The 21,313-nt window shown below is 60.1% G+C and overlaps 1 protein-coding gene across 1 annotated transcript in view; it reads right to left on the bottom strand.

Moving 5' to 3' along the window:
- Window positions 1–18,423, bottom strand: part of RASA3 (RAS p21 protein activator 3) — an 89,272-nt gene extending 70,849 nt beyond the window's left edge. The window contains exon 1 of the mRNA XM_029210175.1: window positions 18,227–18,423. Within this exon, the coding sequence (XP_029066008.1) occupies window positions 18,227–18,281 (55 nt within the window). The 5' untranslated portion in view covers window positions 18,282–18,423. The remainder of the gene's footprint in view (window positions 1–18,226) is intronic.
- Window positions 18,424–21,313: the final 2,890 nt, after the last annotated feature.

Raw genomic sequence — 21,313 nt, 5'->3', positions numbered from 1 at the left:
GTGGTGAGAGGATGGGAGAGGGCCGAGGTCAGGCAGGGAGCTGGGGACGAAGGCCAAAGGGCAGGGCGGGGCGTCAGGGAAGGTGGAGGCCCAAGGGCAGAGGGAACGCTCCCTGAATTAGTAACACAGGAAGCAGCTACCACTGTGTGTGTTGTTACAACAGTGGAACAACAGCCCAGGACATCTGAAACCCAGAAGGAAGGAGGGAGGAGAAGCAGAAGCCTACGGCCCTCGCACACCCCGAGCGCCCTGGGTGTCTTTCCCGCGTTTTCTGTTCCACTGGCTGGTGACGGCAGATGTAGCGTTTCGTCCCCACCTCCCTCAAGCGCGGCCCAGCGGTGCCACTTCCCACCCCCGTTACCCGCCCTTCGAAGGTCTGCGGTAGTGCCCCTCACGCCCCGCTCCCAACGCGGGCGTCCCCCCATCCTCCCGGGACGCTCCAAGCCTCCGGGGTCAGGGCTCACGGTGCGGCTGTGCTCTCCAGGACAGAGCCAGCACGACGCTCCGAACCAGCGGCCTCCCCGCTGTCACCTGAGACCAGCAGCTGCCTGTGTCCCCGTCGGTAAAAAGGGGACACACCGCCTGCGAGATGCCCGGCTCCTGGCACTCTCCCAGGGGAGGCGCTCCCCCGGGACCATCGGAGCCCTTGTCTTCCCGCTCCCGCCACAACACAGGGGCCGTCGCTCTCATCACCTTGCTTGGCTCTCTTGGTGCCAGACCAGCGGGGAGAGGCTCCTGCTGCGTGTCCGGACCCACCGGGTCCACAGCCTCACACTGGAGGCCGGGTCCACGGAGGGGTGTCACGGCCCCCAATCACACCGACAGCGCTTCAGCTTGCGCGTTTCTGAGCCGAGCCAAACGTCCCGTGTAAGCCAGAGTCCTTCCACGGAACTCTGGTGCCACAGTTATCACCGTGAAGGTCCAGTTCATCACAGAGAGGCATCCAGAATGACAGAGGCAGCAGCGAGCAGACGGGTGACCACTCCCTTCAGAGCTGCAGGAAGGAGGCTCGGGCTGCGTGGATGGTCAGTGCAGATCCAGATCCAGACGCAGGGACGCGGTGCCCACAACTTTCAACAGGGTCAGCATCCCAGACGTTTCCCAGGGAGGCTCTTCCAAGGAGCCATCAGGCCCTCGGGTCTGACCACAGGCCATGCGGGCCGGCCAGACTCCTGGGCTCTGAGAGCCTCCCCACGGCCGCAGGACGTTCGGCTGCCTATTTCAGTCCAAAGCTCTGGCGCAGCGATCTCGTCTAGAGAAAAGCTTTAGGTAGGCAGCAGGCACTCTGCAGCGCTGGGCACCGTGCTCTTGGTCCCCTTCACGGCTCTGCTTTGTCACAGGGCTCTTCCCACCAACCCAGAAGCCCAGCCAGGCCCTCGGGGCCCGTTGCCGGCTGCCTCTCTCTTGACGTCCCTCCAGAGCTCGGCCCAGGTACAGCCAGGTCTCGTCACGACTCCCAACCACCGACAGCTCCAGACGCGGGGCCGGCCACTGCGCGGCACGGGCTGAGAGGACGAGCCACGTTCCCCCAAGCCGAGGCCGCCTCTAAACCTGCGCCACTCACCGGGCACCAGGGCCACGCACCCACGCGGGTGAAACAAAGGCCCTCAGCCTCTGACCGCCACCCGCAGGCCCCTCTCCGCTCCGGCTCCCAGGGCAGAGGCTGCAGCCGGCCCCGGGTGCGGGACCGCCCTTTGATTCGGGGGTCTCCCAGCTTTGAAACGGGCCGACAGGTCGGAACCCACACGGACGTGTGCACGTGGAGTGCAAACGTGCCCCGCTTCGTGGCTGCCGGCTGATGGGCTGGGGTGACCCAGGCCTGAGGCACCCGACGTGCAATTACAGCTGTTCACGTTCTCACTTTGCTTTTCTATGTTCCCCACACCTTCTTCAGGGAAGATGTTTACTTCTGAACACACACACACACACACACACACACACACACACACACACACACACACACACACACGGCACGCAGAGGGCGCTTGCTTCAGTCCTCAGGGGACGAGCCTGGGGAGCTGGCAGCTGAGACCCTGAAACGGAAGCGCGAGGGGAGAGGCGAGGGCAACGCAGCAGGAGCCCCCCTGCCCCCCCCCCCCCCCCCCCCTGCACTCCCCTTGTTCTCTGTCTCCAACCCTGGGCTCTGAAAGTGGACAGCGCCTGGCCCAGCCCCCGGAAGCAGGTCCTGGGGGGGACCCGGCACTGCTGTTGCCCTAGAGCTCTCTAGGACCGCCGGGGCACAGCTGCCTGACTGCCCGTGGGCGTCAGGGGGACACAGAGGTAGGCCCCGGCCCGTGGGCATCTCCTATGGGTTGGGGGATGCCTCCACCCACTCGGTCATCAGCCCGCATGCACCTCACTGCACAGGGACACACTGCTCTGGAAACTAAGAAGCTGAGCCCTGGTTCATGCCTGTCTGGGGCCCGTGGAGACCGGTCAGCACGCGGGACGGCGCTGAGACCCTGACCTGGGCCTGCAAGCGGCCGGCGTGGCAGCCCAGAGGACGTGGGACCAGCACCGCCGCCACTCAGGGCCGCTCCAGGTGAACCAGGTAGAACTACAGGACGGAACGCTGCTGATGCCATCAACGAGCTGAGAGAAAATCCCAGGGGGCTGGCGGCTCCAGGAAAGAAGCACCAGGTCCCACACCCCATGCTCGCACGCAGGGCCAGCCTCTCAACAGCACCATGAAAAGCCTCGGTGCTCCAAGTACATTCGTGACAATCGCCTTCCAGAACAGTCTCTAGCCACACGAGCTGCTCAGAGCAGCTCATAAGTAAGAGCAGAGCGTGTGGGGCCTCCCTGGTGCAACCTGAGCAAAACCGGCGCTTCTGGGGGCTGTCCGACCCCGAGCTGTGGCCGGGGTCACCACGCACAGAACGCAACCATCCTAAACCTGTCCCGCTGACAGGTTCCACCCTCCGTCTAATTCCAAAGAACGGGGGAGGGGGTGGATTTTAGTGGAAGCCGCAGAAGCCTTTTCAGATCAGACCGTGGGGTCCCACCCTCTCCTGCAGACGCGGGGTGGGGGGGGAGGGGGGGCGTCCGTCCGGAGCTGCAAAGCCGCTGGCCCCCGTGGGAGCCGGAACCTGGCCGCAGGGCAGGGAGGATTTCCCCGCCCCCGGGAAAGCCGGGCCCAGGGCCAAGCGCAGCCTTCCCAATGACAGTGCAGGATGACAACGCAGGAAGCACGCGGGTGCCCAGCTCAGCTGTAAGGGAGCAGACCTTGGATCTGGGCCCTCGGACCCCCTTCGCGTGGGACGCTTAAGCAAGACCACCAGGCCCCGCCCCAGAGGGCCCCCCAGGGAGAGCCCTCAGAGGGTCGAGGGGGAGAAACTCAGGAGGGGGAGGGTCCTGTCCTCTCCCACGTCCAGGTGGGCCTGGCAGCCTCTTCATCGAGCTTATTCATCGTCAGGCCTCTGGTCCCGAGAGTCTCTCCCAGGACAGGCCCCGCCCCCTGCACACCACACCCTAACCAGCAGCTGTGGCTTGGGGCGTTCCTGCAACCTCCGAACAAACAAAAGGAACATCAAAGAAACAAATCTGAAAAGGCTCTGCGGATCCCCGTCACCCCATGGGGAATAACCACCACTGCTTTCAGCAAACTTCTAAGAAGGAGAGAAATGTGCGAGTAAGAAAACCAGTCCGGTAGCCTTTGTTACCCGAACTCAGGACTGAGGCTTGTTAGCTCGCACACGGTTCCTTAATTTACCCCAGTTTACACCGAGGGCCCCGGCGCCCCTGCCCTTTGCTGTGATGTGAGGAGGCCAAACCACAGTTTATCTGCAGAGCTTAAAAATGAACTTCCCCTTGTCACGTGCTAATGTGTATTCTGGACTTCCTGGGGTTTCCTTTATTAGACTTGAGTCCAAGTCTATCTCAGAAAGGACTCTGGGTCATGTCAGCCTCGCACTTGTAAGGGGGTGAGGAGGACAGTTAACCTGCGGAGGGGCGTGGAAGTGGGCGCATCCCTGCTCTGGGGCCCTCAGGGACCAGCCACAACGCTGCTCAACGCTGCCAAATGGGCCAGCACCTCATCCTGCCTGCCTTTAAAAATGCCTTATTCTTGGCTGGTCTTTACAGTGCATGGGCCAAAATGAGTGGAACGTTATTATGTATATGATTTTACTTATAAAAGCAACGTGTTTTTCTTCACGAACCTTTGTTTACTCTTTTTTTTTTTTTTTTGGCTGTGTTGGGTCTTAGTTGCGGCATGCAGGATCTTTGTTGAGGCATGCGGGATCTTTCGTTGTGGCATACGGGCTCTTCACTGCAGCGTGTGGGCCTGTAGCTGTGGCGTGGGTTCCGGAGCGCATGGGCTCTGTAGTTTGCGGCACGAAGGCTCTCTAGTCGGGCGCGGGAGCTCAGTAGTTGTGGCTCGCGGGCTTAGTTGCCCTCGACATGTGGGATCTTAGTTCCCTGACCAGAGATCGAACCCACGTCCCCTGCATTGGAAGGCGGATTCTCTACCACTGGACCACCAGGGAAGTCCCGAACCTTTGTTCACTCTTATCCATTAATAAAATTGGGACAAGTTTTTTGGACGAGCTTGAGAGTGGGTTAAACACATCCTCCAAACTTGTTTGGTGTGGGTTTCTCAGCAGCCTCATTTCCATGTGTGGGGAGAAGCAGACTCTCTAAATCACTGGTGAAATGATCCACGTCACCCGAGCAGGGGACACGGGAGCTAGATCTCCCCCCGCCACCCCCCCGGCTAATGTCTGCACGCAGAGAGCACCCCCGGCCCATGGAGAGGTCACCGCTGCAGGGGGGCACGGCGACAGTGCAGTATTCCCAGCCCACAGAGGTGGGTAAATATTTACACCCTTGTCCCACTGTGACAGGCTAAGCAGTTTCCCCAAGCATCTCCCGGGCGAGGTTAGCACAGGGGGGTCAGGGCAGCTGTCCCTACCCCCCTGTGCAAGCCCTGCCCGTGGTGCCTGTGTTTGGGGGCTACAAAGACATCACAAGACAGCACCCTAGATTTACAAAATAGTTAACTGATTCATTAATACACACCTCCTCTCATAAAAGCATTGTGCCATAGAGATAAAACCAGAGAATGATCCAGAAAAAAGTTACAGAATTCAAAACATGGTAAATAAGCAACTGTCACCTGACGTCCACAGTATCTAAAGGGGGAATGCTCTTCCCATTTCTTCCCAGACCCATGCAGCCCTGTGTGAGCTTTTTAGCTGGGCTAAGTGCTCTGTGCTAGCCCGGAAGCCAGAAGCACCTGCCGCTCCCCCCCTCCCTGCCTCTCTCGGGGAACACAGCCCCTAATTACGCTGCTACAGGTCCCTGCTCCCGCAAAGCCACACTCGAATGCGAGATTATGCTTCTTGGTTAACACTTCACCTTTAAGTCATCGGCGCTGCCCAGAGGAGCACCGACACTCGGAAGAGAACTCGGGCTCGGAAGCAGCCCGCGGCGGAGCTGGTGCCATCCCGGGGTCCCCTCGTGGGGTCGGGTAGCGCAGCTCAGACGGCACAGCCAGGGAGGGTGCCGCCAGGCCCCAGGGGCGGCCACACAAGCTCACGCCCTCCCAGCCCAGCCCTTCCGCGCACAGACACATCCTCCCCAGGAGTCCGCGGCCCGGTCCTGCTTCCCACCGCTCGTGAAAGCAGCTTTGGCTCACGGACCCAACCTGGCGACTCGAGCAGGTCCAGACCCTCTGAGGCTCACTCTCCTCCAGCGTGAAGTGAGAGCTGGCAGGACGGTGACAGTTACACTCAGCCCTCTAACAGCCCCGCGAAGCAGCTATTAGCATCCTCATTTTACAGACACTAAAACTAAGGCACAGAGAGGTTAAGTGACTTGCCACAAGCTAGCTGCAGAGCGGGAGCGTCGCCAGCGGACTGGCCACAGTGCCGCTGCCCCAGGGTCCTGCCGGCCTGTCCACGCCCTAAACCGTCAGGCAGTGTGGTGGGTCCACACCGCAGGCATCTCTCCCCCAGGCAAGCATGGGGTCTAGCTGCTCCCTGCCCGCACGCTCCTGAGAAGAGGCAGAGAGCACAGAGGACACACGCGCGGTTCTCACCGGGGTCCGATGCCGCTCCCACAGCCCCCTCTCCCGGGCACGCCCCGTGCACAGTCAGGCACTGAGCTGCGGGGGGGGTGGGGTGGGTGTGTCCGCCCACTAGGTCCACACTCCCCCACCCCCAGCGTGACAAACAACAAGTCCCAGAGCAGGGCCACCTGTCCCCGGGGGGCGGTTCCCTGGCTAGAACCAGGGCACTGGAGGAAAGTGGAGACGCTTTCCACAGCGGCAGGGAGCTCAGGACGGGTCTTTTGGAGCCCGATGGGGAGACTGTCCCCCCCGCAGGACGTCTGCTCTCAAGGCAGGAACTACGCTCACTGGTCACCCAGGAACAAGCGCATCTTAGAGAACCCGCGGGCCGTCCTGCTGTTTTCCGCTCTGCTCCTCGGGGGCAGAGCCCAGCAAGCTCCCCGGAGCCAGGAGACCCCGGGGCCAGGGGGACCTTGCAGAAGGGGGCCTGCTGCGCCCTCACTTCACCTGCAACTCATGTTCTCAATGGTGCTTCTCCTCTGTGCCCTGCTCTGCACCTTCTCTACAGGGACCCCACAGGTTACAAAAACCCTGAAAAGGAAGAGACAGAGGACCAAACCGCGAGCTGGGGCACAGCCCAAGAGCCTGGCCCAAGGGGGCGGCCAGGTCCCCGGAGCAGGCCCGCCCTGCCCAGGGCCCTACTTTACCTAAGGTGGTTTGCGACCCAGAAATTCAGACACACTAAAACAGACGTACAGTGTCCTGTCCGCCACCCTCCTGGCCTCTGCTTTCCAAGGAAGACGGCACGTTTCAAGGACCCCAAGACGCCTTCATAACAAGACAGACTATTGTCGTCTGCTACTAAGAGCGGGAAGCAGTGACCATCAAGGGGCCGCTGTAGAGGCGTCCCCTCCCCAGAGCTGTTAACCAGGGCGCAGGTACACCTTGAGACAGACTAAGCCTTAGAGTAGAAAACGGTAAGTTAATGTTTAGTTTAGTTTTAATGATAAGAGTAAGTGCTGTCCTTGTTCAATGGGGGTCACTTTACATATTCAGAAATTAATTCTGCACATAGAGTTTCTGTTACTTCTAAGAATTCTCCAGGTTTGGAAAATACATCGTGTGCAGAGTGTGTGCGTGTGCACGTCTGCATGCGTGTGCATGTATGTTTGTGCACATGTGTGCACACATAGGTTCCCGTTCCTGGGAGAACAGGAAGAGAGCAGGGAGACCCCTTCCAGTCTTCCTTAGCGCCTCCCCAAGACCTGAAAATCTCAGTTATTATTATTCCCATAAAAGCGTGACTGTGTTGATGGTTTGTCTTATTTACCCTTTGACCTGTAGTCCTGGAAGGCAAGGCCAGCGTTTCCCACGCATCCTGTGAAATGCCCAATTTACGGCCCCGCGGGCCCACGTGCAGCATCTGCCGGTGGCGTCCAACTGCCGTGGGACAACCAGGGAGGCACAGGTCACCCCACCCACCCCCAGGCCGACTTCACCTAGACGTCAGCCCATGCGATGCAGAATCGCCCCCCAGACGAGGCCAGAGCACTTTTTGCAAGGAGGAGAGCTTTTGGAAACTAGCTTTTCCCAACCAGTCTTTGTGATTTGCACGTTAGGTCAGGCTCAGAGTTCCTGCCGCTGCCTCAGGGTGGCCCTTACACTGGCCTCCACGGGCCCTGATACACAAAATCAACATGTGTGTACACGCCCCCAACACATCCCAGGTCAGATGCACAGAGCCCTCCCACACTCTTCTGAAATATTCTGTCCGAAAAGGGTGCCTCCACCGCTTTCAGGACCCGGTGACAGTAAACCTGGACTGGCCTCCGGCACGTGAAGGGCTGAAGAGATCTGTGTACTGGGGGCCAACACCCACTGCCCCCCAGCCAGCTCCTTCCGGCCACAGAAATTCCTGCTTAAGAAAACCCAACACTCGGGGCTTCCCTGGTGGCGCAGTGGTTGAGAGTCCGCCTGCCGATGCAGGTGACACGGGTTCGTGCCCCAGTCCGGGAGCGGCTGGGCCCGTAAACCGTGGCCGCTGAGCCTGCGCGTCCGGAGCCTGTGCTCCACAATGGGAGAGGCCACAGCAGTGAGAGGCCCGCGTACCACAAAAAAAAAAAAAAAAGAAAACGAAAACCCAACACTCTTATATTATTCACCAAACTGGTGGGTCCTCACACAGATACTGATAGGGAAGCAGGCTGGGCTGGGGAGAGGCAGGAGGAGGTCTAGTAACAATTAGAACTACATTGCTACTAACTATAGTGAATCCTGTGTGGGCAAAAAAGAGGTGGAAGCGTCTCGTTCAGGACCCAGGCTCTGCCCTCCTGACTGGACAGCCTGCCCGTCCGGGAAGGACACCGGCAGCGAGGGAAAGACCCTCGAAGAGAAGGCCAGAACACCCTCCGCAAAACCAATAAACAGAAAGTCAGGAGACTGAGCAACACCGTAGCGACCAGGGGTTTTCTATCCCCGAGACCCTTCCTTCCGGTCAGGATGTGCACAAACACATCCTCGGGTCCAAACGCTGAGAAATCCTTTCTCCAAATACGGAGGCGGAGCTGAGTGGAGCAGGAAATGATGAACAGAGAAAGGAACGCCACGGACTCCAGATGGACGGGGCCAGCTGGGGCTCAGGAAGCACAGGGTCCTCTGCCCTTCCCCTCCCAACGCCCCAGGAAGCATCGCCCAGGAGCTACAAGGTCTCCGGGAGCACGGCCAGGAGAGCCAGGGGGCCATGGGGCATCTGCAGCCCACCTGGCTCGGGCGGCTCGGGTCCCACCAGGCAGGGCGCCCACTTCCAGGGAGCTGGGCTCTCTCACCCGTACAGCCGGGCAGGAAACAAGAGCCTCACACCTCGGGGGGCGAGGAGGACCCCCGGCAGCCCCCCACCCACTATGGCTCATGCACCCCCGTTTGCAGTACTTCCCTGTTCACCTTAACGTCCTCTCGCTCGATCCCAGCATACTCTCCCAGGCAGCCCCGCCCTGCCCGGGGTCCTCGGAGCTTCTCAAAGTCTGGGGGCTCCCACCTGAGCGCAGCCAGGAGAGAGAGCAGGCCAGAACGAACAGGAAAAGAAGCTACAGGAAAAACCCAGCTTGTGGGCCTAAAATGTGAAAGGTGTCTGATGCACGTACAAAATATTAAAGAATCAAAAAGTGCAGAAAAGACGCTGGAGTCACAGAAAGCGCAAAGGCAGGCGTCCCAGCAGCGAGGCCCCAGGGCGGGGTGGGGACCCGGCCAAGCCGCCCTCAGGGCTCTCAGACGGCAGGTGCTGCCAAACGTACACCCCCAGACCCCCGGGGTCGGGCCCACATGGGCCACGTGACTCTGCAGCCTCCGCCACGACGGCAGAAGAAAGGACAGCAAGAATGCTTGAGACACAGGAAGCTCTTCTAAACTCCGCACGCCTTGCTGCGCAGACGAGGCCGGTTCCCTTGCACCACGGGTCCCGCCAAAGGGAAGGAGCCAGCAGGAGCCGCCATGGGCCTCCCGGCCTCCCCCGCCATCACCACGCGGTGACACGACACCACGCACCTCTGCCCCGAGACAGGCCGGGGGCGTGCGTGTGCGTGTGCGCGCACACCCGTACTAGGACGTGAGGGGCCCCCATGAGAAGGTCAGGGCGAACCACCCCTCCCTCAACTGAACGCTCTGCCTCGTGGGGTGCAGGCCTTTCTCAGGGGAGCCCGGGGACACCTCGCTCCTCCAGAAGGTCCTGGACACACCACACATGGCTGGGGTGTGCCCTCCATGGGAACATCGCATACATGGTGTCTTCTGCCCTTGAAACTCACTCCTAGTAGATAAAAAAAAGTAGATAAAACACCCAGTCGTCAGATCCTAAGCTAAAAACTGCTTGTGGCCGTCAGCCCCAGGACAGGCCAGCAGGGCCCCCTGAGAAGGGTGAGCTCGCCAAGCCGCAGCCCAGAACAATCTGGAATTCCCCAGCCCGCCCTCACCCCAAAGGCCATGGGAAAAGCAGCCCCAGCACACCAGCCCACTGCAGACCTCTGCAACAAGGCACTTGGCCAGATCCCCTGGGGTCTGCACACCGATGGGATTTCTGGAACCAGCTCGGGTTCCAGGATCTCTGCAAACATCTCTGCACCACCATCTGAGCCCAGCTCTGGGAAGTCCCCGGTCGGCTGGGTCCAAACAAGCAAAGGCCCAGAGGCTCCGGGCCTGGGGCTGAACCACCTCCGGCTGGAGTTTAACTGCCCCACTTCACCCCTCCCCGCTGTTGCCTGCCTGGCCCCGGGGGCTTTTCCTGCGTAAGGCAACCTCTGGGCCTGGGTCCCACCCCAGCAGGAGGAAGAGATGGTCAGAAGCCAGACGGCAGCGTCAGGAAGAAACAGGGCTGCTCCCGCCCCCAGGGCAGCCTGCAGTCTGTCCACTCGGAGGCTGGCCCCCTGTGTAAAGCATGGTCTCAGGTGAAATTGCTCAGGTGTCCAGCAGCTCAAGACACTCAGCTGGGAGGTGGTCAGCAGGCCCTGAGCCCCGGGTATCCTGGCCTCTCAGGACCACAGGTTCAGGCGCAGGTGTCACTCTCCTGAGAATCTCCCATAAATGCTCGTTCAAAGATTCTCAGGGAAGGAGAGGCCTTGGTGGGAAGTGAGCTGTCTACTGAGGAAGTGACTTGATAACACACCCAAGAAGGCCGTTCCTCACTGACCACAGGAGGAGTGCCTGGGCCTTGGTAATTTCAAGTTCATTACAGGACAACTGAGACAGTCACAACCTCTCCTGCTGTGTGACTTCGGGAAAGTGACCTGGCTTCTCTGGGCCTCGGAGGGGTGGGGGGCAGTTAAGACACGTGCCTGCACAAGGCACGGAGTCGTTGCCAGACTCTGACAGGACCACGTTCTGCAGGGGCACCTGCTGCTCCCCGGCGTGTCCAGGGCTCCGCGGGCAACGACGGATCCGGCGTCATGGAAACGGACAGAGTGCACAAAATCAGACCAGTCCCACAGAGCAAAAAAGGAAAACGACAACTTTTTCCTCAGAGGAAAAACCACACAAGACAAAGCCCCAGAGAAGATCCAGGGGCACGCGTAGCTGCCCTCAACCACGGGGGGCCTGGCCACGGGGTCTCCTGGGAGGGCCAAGGGGCGTCACAGGAAGGAGAGACAGGCCCTGACTCCACACACGGGTCACACCCGACGGGACCCGCTGTCGAGTCCAAATCAAAGCTCCAGAGAAAGGCAGGCTAGTTATCAGCCCCCTAGTCGGTTAAATGTCCCGAAAACCCAGAAGCCCAGGCCCACTCCTGGGCTCCCGTCAGCCCTGGGGGGCGGCCGAAGGGGGAGCCGGTCCCAGGAGAGGCCGGCGACCAGGCCCTGGTCCTGGCGCTGCCGCAGGCCCCAACGGCACTGGTGGCCGCCAAGCCGAGAGCGAGGCTGTGTCCGGAGCACCAGCGGGGCGGCCTGGCTGGGGAAGCGGCCTCCGACCGAGGCTCCAGGCTCTGAGTCACCCTGAGTCCGAGAGAGATGCGGCGACTTTGCCGGCCTCTGGATTTCATCCCGTTGGCAATGGGGGCCAAGACAGAGCACTCCTTCACACTTTGGAAATTATTCAGACAACAGGAAGAGAAACTATGCGAAGAGGGAAACAGGCACTGGTCTGACTTAGGAGTGAAGGGCACAGCGTTCGGCTCAAACCCTGAGCGGGGGCGGTGCAGCCTCCCCCAGGCCTCCACGGCAGGTCTCAGGCGTAGACACGTGGCCTCACCAACAGGGCCCTCGCCCAGATGCTGACTGGCCCTGCCACGGGCTGCAGGCTTACTTGAAAATGCAAACGAGCGAGGCCAAATCTCAGGACAGGCCGGGCTGGCCCGGGATCTGCCCTGCGTGCAGAAACACAACCCGTGTTTGCAGACACTAGGAGGACTAGGGTCACGACCTGTGGTCCCACGGTCCACTCGTTGATCCCTCACTTCCGGCAAAGAAGCTTCCGATAACGAGCAGCTCTGAGTCTGACCCAAGAGCCGTCGTGCAGAAACGACACATGGGTCCCGGCCCACGGCGAGAGCTGGGACGCGCGGTCGGGGACACTCGTCCACTTATCTCTAAGGAGGGTCATGAAACGTGCATTTACACCGCAACTCGAATGTGTTCACTGTTAATTTTGGAAGTTGCCTCACACTTAAAGAGAAGCACAGGGCCATTTGTGTGGATGGTGGGACTTTAAATCCCCTCTCATCCGGGTCAGCGTTTCCTGAACACAGGGCTGCAGCCCGCGCCGCCCGCGTGTCTGGGTCCGTTCGAGGTCCCCTCCCGGGCCAGCCCTCAGCCCGCTACTCACTTGCTCCTGGACCTGACGGCAGCCCCGCACTTCTCCTGCACTGAGTGAGCCTTGTGTGTGTCTAGGAGATTATTTTATCTTTCTGGGCCTCGGTGTCCCCTACAGAACTTGTTCATTCCATTTTTTAAGTGGTTGTGACTTCTAAACTCTTTACTGACCTATCTTATACATACTAGTAATATTCTTGCTTTTTCAAACAGACCTTTTATTCCCTCTTCCTACTAAACCATTTCCACACTCCCCAGCCCCGGGGTCCAAGTGACAGACGTGTGTGGGTCTCGTCCCCACACCTGCACACCCGTAGCTGTTGCCTTGCGCTTCTCCGGGACCTCTGGAGACACGCTCCGCATGCTGCTTTCTTTCCAGTCACACCCCACGGGCTTCCTGCATGTCACATGGCCGGGCCGGGCTCCAACTTATTTCTCTGAAAGCTGCATAGTATTCCAGGCTGTGGAAGCTCCATAATGTAACTGCCCCTTCATCTGGCATTTATCAATACTCTGTCTCCCCATTTTGCTATCTGAACGTCCCACCGACTGGGCACAGCTGGAACACAGACCCCCATGCTGACACTGGGTGCAGGGGACAGACAACTGGCGAGCCCTCCCCACTGCTGCCTCACCAACTTCTCCTGACTTGCTGAGCTGGATCTCTAACCCGTTACAAGATTAAGAGAACAAGTAGCTTCAAACTCTACCAGCAGTAACACCTTGCCATCAGGACCGGAGCAATGCAAGTGCCTGGGTTCACACAAGCTCGCTGAGCTGCACAGAAAGGGCCTTACTCTCCCCTATTGCAGAGGAAGAAACTGAAGCAGAGTGGGCTCAGGTGAACCTGAAGTTGCAGAGTTAGCGAGAAAGGTGGCCGGGACTCAGTCTCAGGTCCCAGCCTCCCCTCCTGAGCCGCCTGGGCCCAGCATGGACCCTCCTCGCTCGGAAGCAGCTGGGGCACCTGCAGCCTCCACCTTCCAGTGTGACTTGCAAACCTCACTTCTCGGGCTTAGCTGCTCCCACTGTGGTTGTTTCTAAAGCGTGATGCTCCGATGTCCTGATTTCCCAAATACTCTCCGGAAGGTGTGAGTGTTGACACACACAAGTGCCTCGTTAGCTTCAGAGAAACAAATCCAGAGTTTTCTGCCAAATGGTGTTTTGCAGCCCCATGACCCGTCCACGGGGCCCCACCACCTGCAGACCCTTTTCCCTGCGTGCCCGGGGCTCCGTGGGCTGCAGGTGGCCCCGCTCGAGGGGTCGCCTCTGGATCTCGTGCCCTGTTCAATTGCACCTTCACGAGTTCTGTCCCCTCCAGCTTCCGGCCAGCACCTGCACTAGGGGCCGTGTGCGCACGCCCCGGTCCTCCCACAGGCGCCAGTGGCCCGGGCCCTCCCCTCAGGGGCACCGGTAGCCCCTCCTGTCCCTGCGCGTTACCGGGCAGGAGGCAGCACGCGAGGCGAGCTCCCGCCCCCTGCAGGCCAATACCCTGGGCACGTGACTCCACGCGGGCTTGTGAGAGCTTAGGTGCAATGAGAGAAGGCGCACGCCAGACCCTTAAGTCTGCACCCTCCCCACCTCACACGTCAGCACACGCCACTGCCCGGAGGAGCCCAGATCCGCGGGCTGCGGCCAGGTGGCCGACCTCGCGGCCCCGTGGGCGGCGCCAGTCTGCACACCGGTCCTCAGGGGCCAAAAATAGCCCCCGAGCTGCGCTCCCAGGTTAATAGAGTATCCAGGCTAATTTTAGCATCAGAGAGCTCCGGAGAACACGCAGCCCCTGATGCCAAGAACCGTGCGTGGCCGGCGCAGCTCCCCGCTCCCCGACTCACGCGCAGCCTTGCGCAGACGTCGGCCATCGTGTGCACAGAACGTGTCCTCTAACGGAGCCTGTGACGCCTGGCTGCTGACAACCACTGCCACTTATAAGCTGGACCACCCCGCCTGAGCCTTACAGACCCCGGAACTGGCGCGCCACTGCTTCCCACATTGGACATTGGGTTAAAAAAATCACACTCTCGGCAGCGTGGCCCTAGAACCCTGAGCTCCCAGCCCCTGTGGTCTGGGGCTTCTTCTCCAGGCCGCCCAGGGGCCCTCCCTGCTCCCCGCTTCCCTGACCTGAGGGGCCTCCTGCGTCTGTGGGGGGGTGACGTTTGGGGGGCAGACGGGCCAACAGCCAGCTGCTGCGTGGCCACGTCTGGCTGAATGGGGGCACGTCGCTTCCCCTGTGCTCGCGCTGCACCCAGACCGCCCTGGCCCTTCTTGGTGACGGGTTCTAATCTGAATGAGAAGGGACAGGAGTGGGTGCTTTGAGCCCGGGGAGAGCAGGGGGGCCGCTGCTCTGGGTCCAAGAAGGAAGGTCTGCCCTGTGGCCTCGCCACGCATCCCCAAGCTGCCCTCGAACCTGACAACGACGAGACCCACTCACAGCCCAAGAGGGTTTTTCTCACCCTCAAGGGCAAGGCCAGGATTTTCTCTTTTTTTAGCTTGAGAGAAATACCTTTGTACATTGCTCTTAATTGGACATATTTATCAAGACGACACTTTTAAAAACAGGGAGTAACTATCATGGAAAAGGGAAATATCACCGGAAAGTAAAGCTACGTTGCAAGGCCTAAAGGAGTGCTGAGTCCAAAACGACCCTGCTGGGCAGAGGTGCTCTGGCCGGGAGTCTTCACCCGTCGCCGCCTACAAATCTTCGCGTTGCTTCCCTTCCAGGGCTGAAGGCCTGACTCATGGAAAGCCAGAGGAGCACACTTCCTCAAGCAGCCTCACAGGAAGTGTGTTCAGTCTTACGTGACACGAGATACTGCTGTTACCAAAAATAGACCGCGGGTAAGATTTTCAAGTGTGCAGCAGAACGGCCCAAAATAACTGCGAGATTTAAGTGGGGAAAGACACAAGCTCTTCAGGACGAGGAGTTGAAATGGTTACAATAAAAATACCCCACTTTTATTTGCGAAAGGTGGAAGGAAGAAGGAGAAGAGGGAGAAAAGGAAGAGATTCTTCTCATTTTCCCCAGCGTTAGCCTCTCAGTGACCACGTACTACCACCACACGTTCCAGACTTTCTAAGGACTTAACGGCCAAGGCCCCCCCACTAAAAACTCTTCAGCCCCCCAAAATGTTCCGCCTTTCCCCTCAGCAACAGGAATGGTGACACTGCTGAGGGTATAACTGGAGGGAGAATTTCTCTCTGTCTCTTTCTGGGATGAGGGGCTCCCACCGGATGCTGCAGACAATGACTGCTGGCATTTCGCAAATGGAAAAACGAGGCCATGAAAGGGGGGCGGGGGGGGGCGCCTGCCCTGGGTCTTCCAGCCGGCAGGCCGGCAGGCCACCAGCAGACACGGGCACGCTGCCAGCCGCCCGGAGACAGGGCTCAGCGTGAATGGCCAGCCAGCCAGGGTCTCCCGGAACAAGGAGGCGAGCAGGCCTGTGATTCCTGCACAGCCGCCCCTCCTCCAGGTCATCTCTGGTGTCCTTCCTCGTCATTGTACCTTCACGGCTGGGGCACTCAGGCAAGTCAGAGTCAAGACTGGCCACAGCAGAGGACTAAGGAGAGAAACGGAGAGCTCGGGGCACCACCCACCAGGCCCTGTCTACTCACAGCGGAACAAGATGAAGCCCCAGGCCAGTCCCCACAGCTCACCTCTGGGGCCGGCCCCGGCTCTAAGTCGGCAGCACAGCCCAGGACACCTCTTTGCTCCAATGCCTGTGCTGTGCGCAGGCCCTTGCTCCCTGCAAGCCCCAGCAACCAGGGTGGGACACAGATGTCTCCCTCCTGCAGCCCCGAGCTGCAGGCGAAGACCCTTGGAGAGGGGAGAAGACAGGGGCTTCTGAGAGCTGGAGCCGCGTCCAGGGAGGTGGACCACTGCGCACAGACGTTTCTGCTCATCTGCTCTGCCACAGCCCCCAGACGTGGGGGCGGGGCTCCAAAGGTTCCAATAATACCCCGTGCCCACGTGGAGTTAGGCCAGCAGACGTTCAGCCGCTGCACTAGCCCTCGGCTGAGCTGGGCATTTCTCTCACTTGCTTAAACTGAAGCACAAAAGAGGGAAAGCCTAACCGAGCAGCATCTTCAAAGCCCTTCCTTCCACACGTGGCCCCTGTGTGTGAGGTCCAGAACCTCCCATGAGGGCGCCCTGCCAGGCCAGCAGATCTCCTTGGTGCCATTCTCGAAGAAGTCAATCCGCTCTGCTTAACAGACCCCCGTTCCGGAACCCTCCTGAGTCGAGTCCAGGCTGGCCGTGCGGGGCCTGAGCCCCGAAGTCCCCAGACCCCTTCCTGCCTGCTGCACCCAGAAGCCTGGCCCAGGCCTCACAGCCGTGGCCCACCCCTTCCTGTACCCTGATTAAGGAAACACCTCAAGGCTTCTGGGTTGGCAGCCCCCTCATGCTCACTGGACCCTGGCACTGAGAGGCACTTTCCCTGCCCACTTCAGGTGGAGTGCCATGTTGAACCTCTCAGCAGAAAGGGACAGCAGATTTCAACCAAGTAAACAAGAGAAACCCTCTCCAGGCAGGCTCCTCGAGGCTGAAGTGCGACCACATCCTATCTGCAGCGCTTCTGAGCCAAACATCAACAGCGTCTCAGCGATGATCCATAAACCAAAATAAAGCGGACAGGAAACAACACGCTGATTTGGGGTAGCTGGAATCCCTAAGCAGCATCGAATGTCGCCAGCAGCTGACGCTCCAGCAGTCACTGGGCGTCTGGCTTGGTTCCCGGAGCCCCTTTTTCACATGGGAATGTGGAGGACCCAGGCACTCAGTGGGCAAGAAGGGCCCCGAGGACGGGCAACACACCAGGGTCTCAGCAGCCCTCTCCAAGGGGAGCTGTCCTCTCAGCTGGCACATTTATGGCATTAATGTGCAACAGTCACTCCAGGAACCGATCTTGTTTCGGGGGGAAGAAACTTGCACATCACCCTCCCAAGTTAAAACCGAACTGGGAAAAAGCAAGTCTCTCCAGATAAACCCAGGAAGTCCTGATACAGCCTTCCAGCCCACTCCAGAATCTGCACTTCCCTCCCCCAGCTCTTGGGTCCAGTGAGAAAGGCAGACTGCTCTGGGGACACGACCTGAATGGCAGGCCCTGGTGGCCAAAAGCTCCCGCAGCCAGTTCTCAATGGAAGGGGGAGGGGTGGCTCTTGTGGCCACCTGCCCGGAGGGAGCCCTGGGCCAGAGCGTTCCACAGAGTCACAGGCAGACACACACACACACAAACACGCAAGAACACACACATGCCCACACATCCACCTACACAGTCGCGTGCACACCCAGGCTCCATTCAGCCGCCCGCTCGGCCCCTCGCCCCTGGGGGAATGTGAAAGAGCTTCCACGTCCCCAGCGAAGGAAGGGTCTGGGTATCGCACTCAGCGAGGCTCGGAACCCCGGGGTTGGTGTTTTTGGCACCTGAAATGCACTCATCCGGAGAGCACCCGCGCGCGCGCTCATGCACACGCAGATACACACTCCCAGCGCGGACCCGACCCAAGACCGGCACCGCACCTCCCTCTGCTGCAGGCGACCCCACCTCCGGGAACCTGGGGCCGCTAGTGGCGTGAAGGCAGCGCAGGGAGCTGCGTCCCCCGGAGCCGCCAGCCCGGCTCGGCCCAGTCCGTCCTTGGGGGAGGTGGGGAGAGGGCAGCGGTCGGGCATCTCCTGGAGATGGGGAGGGAGCCACGGCCCATCATCTCCCTGTGATGGGGAGGGGGCCGAGGCCCGCGGCCTCCGGGGTGGTGGGGAGGGGCCGCGGCTGGGGATCTCCAGGGGGGGATGGGGAGGGGCCGCAACCGGGGAGCACACATGGCCAGAAGGCGTCAGGGCCTTGGCCCCAAGGGAAGGGGTCGGGGGCCTGGGGGCGCCCGCCGCGAGCCCCCTCGAAGACCCCGCCGCCCCCGCCAGCTCCCGGGAGCTCACCGATCTTGATCTTCACGCTCTGGAAAACCCGGAGCCCCTCTTCCTCCACCGCCATGCTGGGTCTGCCCGGAATTCGCGCGCCGAACCCCGCGGAGCAGCAGAGCCCGAGCGGCGGCGCAGTCCCGGAGCTCTGCGCCCTACCCCGTGCCCGCGCGTCCGCTGCACCTCCACCTCCGGCTCCGCCCACACGCCCGCTCATTGGCCGAGGACGCGGGTGGGGGCGGGGAGGCTCCGCCCACGGCCCTGCCCAGTTCCCGACTGTCCAAGGCCCGCAGAGGGGCGGGAGCGGTACGGTTCCGCCAACAGCGCGTCCCCAACTGCCCATTGGCTGAGGGCTAGGAGGCGGGAGCAAGACGGCTCCGCCCACATCCCAAGGCCCGCAGCGGGGCGGGGTTGGCCTCCGAGGAGGCATCGAAGGGACCTGGAGGGGGCGTCTCGCTCCACGGGGAGGATCCGGCCGGGAGTGCCGGTGTACCTAGTCGGGCGGCGGGGGCGACCGGGCGAGATTTGCTGGGGGGGGCGACCGGGCTAGGGTTGGTGGTGGTGGGGACCAGGCGGGGGCGGTGGAACCTGGCCGGGAGGCTTGGGAGGGGGGCACATGCACAGGGTTTTAAGAAACTCAGACCTACGGGTATCAAAGGAAAAGAATTCCCTGGCCCAGCTCAGCCCCCTCAGAGTAGGGGCTGCCGGCCACCTGGGGTCAGGGGTAGTGCGCAGTCCGGGTGAGATCCTGATCAGGCTCCAAAGCTGCCCAGTCCCTCACGCTGCCCTCCTGCCCCTCCGCTGTCCCCGGGCCTCCCTCGGGCCACCCTGGCTCCTAGCTTCTCACACAGGCCAAGTGCACTCTTGTCTGCCCTTGCTGACCCACAGGCCACCAACCTCAGCTCATTTTCTGTGTCTCCTGATTTCCTGTCCACTTCCTACTCCTCTGGCTTCATAGCGCCAACACCACACTCTCTCTCTCTCTCTCTCTCTCTCACACACACACACACACACACACACACACACACACACACACACACCATGTGTAGACCAGACTACAAGCTTAATAAAGAGAAAGGCCTGTTCTTTTCATTGCTTTACCTCACTTCCTAAAAAAAAATGCTTAGGTACATGTTAAAAAAGATTAATGACCCTTCTTCACCCAGACTACCTGCGCCTCCTTCCAGGTCCTCAGTCCTCTGCTTGAGTTTATCTTCTCAAGACCTTCATAGGAGGTGTTTACTCAGGTTTAACATGGAGGGTAGGAAAGCAGCCAGTTAGAGCTGCTGTCTCCAAGCCTGGACCTCAGGCGGCTTCTGTAGCGAGTGCTGTCATCCCTCTGCATGACCAAGGCTTTGCCTCCATCAACATAACTGAAAAGCACCCCCAGCTCCCGCGCTTCTCAGAGGATCGGCCGGAGCCCCGGTAGCAGCAGCCTTGTCAAGCTGCTTCTCTGTCCAGCCCACCTTCCCTCACACCCTCACAGGACTTCCCTTCTGAGAACACTGCCAATAAAGGCCCGCACACAGACGTCTCTTCGGAGTCTGTTTCCAGAGGAACCCGGCGTAAGATGGTTGGGGCCAGGAGTGTTCTAGGGGCAGCCTCTGTGATGGGGTTTGAGAGCAGGACACCCGCTGTTGGACGCAGCAGTGCTGAGCGTGGGGGGCACACAGTGGGGTGCAGCGTCTCAGGCATGGGGAGGCTGGGAAGCAGGAATCACCTCAACTTTGGAATCAGGTGGTTCTTGCTGAGGGCAAGGCAGTGAAAAGATCACCCATTTAAAGAAAAGTGTGACAAAAAGGTTTTCTTGCTACCATATAAAGACAGCCTCATCTCCTACCCCAGAGAACCAAAACAGGTGCAGATCAGAGCGAGAACTTAATCATGAAGGTAGTGGTGCTCCAGGGCTGCCTGCAGGCTCAACCCAAGGAAGGTTGCTGTAACCCTGCAGCTTGGGGGAGCATCATCTGAATTAATGCACTCAAAACCTTGACTCCCAGCTTTCCGTAAACCTTCTGGACCGGAAGAGGTGTCCCCCTTCCCCTGTGCTTGGAGATGATTGCGGGACGGTACCAGCACTGTGTCCAGCTCCACTCCCAGCCAGGGAAGCGCTGGGTCTGCAAACAGACCCGGGAGGAATGCCAGTGGGAGTGGGTGAGCAAAGGCAGAAGCAGAGCCAGAGAATGCTGGACCCAGGAGAGGCAGCACGCAAGGGGGACCAGGTTAGAGTTCACTGGTATGGCATCATTCAACCACGATGCAGGATTTGGCACACTGGCCAGGACCCCAGGCCCCTAGTATGGCCTTTGAAAGCTTGTAAAAAGCATCATCCCACACTAAGTGAAGTGCAGACAGCGAGGAAGGCATCCCAGTGCTTAGAGATGGCACGGGAGAGTAAATAAGCTCCACGAGACCAGGAAACCTAGTCAGTGCCTAGGATGACGAACGTGCCAGAGAGAGCTCAACCGCGGCTGGACATGCAGGACTGGGCCGCGGGTGGAGACGCTGTCACAGGGAGCGTGGGGCCCCCTAAGAGCGTGAGGATGATGGGGTGGTGACATGATGGAGGCCAGAGGTGACACTTAACATCAGAAGCCAGGCAGGGGCAGTTATCGTGCAGCAAGGCTGCAGCGGCAGCCCCGGCGCCCTGACCTGCAGAGGCTGTAGTGATGGTCAGTCGAGCACAGTGTCAGGGCAGGACGGAGAGCCGGCCAGCAGCGGTATGACTCAGTTTGTGCTGCCTAAGGAAATCGTACACGGGGCTCGGGGGTGCTGAAGGAAGTTGCTTCAATAAAACGTCACAGCCCTTTACCCAGTTTCCAGGCGGGAGCCAGTTCTCAGCCCTGGAGCCTGCTGACTGGAGGAGAGGACCCGGCTGCACGTGTTGACAGTGAGGATGCCCCTGGGATGACCCCAGAGGGGCCTGTGGCCATTTACTCATGTAATTCCACATGGAAAGGGAAACACCTAGACGTTTGAAGGGCTGCTGGGCTGAGGTCTGAGTCGAGGGCTCGTCACACCCCGGTTAAAGCAAAACTTGTGAGGTCCAAGAAACACATGGAACTCTGCTAGGAGCGGCTCACAGGGAACCCCCAAGTGATCATT

This window comes from Monodon monoceros, unplaced genomic scaffold, assembly GCF_005190385.1.
Source record: "Monodon monoceros isolate NGI ecotype Baffin Bay Population unplaced genomic scaffold, NGI_Narwhal_1 Super_Scaffold_8, whole genome shotgun sequence".
Taxonomy (NCBI): Eukaryota; Metazoa; Chordata; class Mammalia; order Artiodactyla; family Monodontidae; genus Monodon; species Monodon monoceros.
The sequence above is the reverse complement of the archived record's forward strand: the minus strand, read 5'-3'. Positions and strand labels throughout refer to the sequence as shown.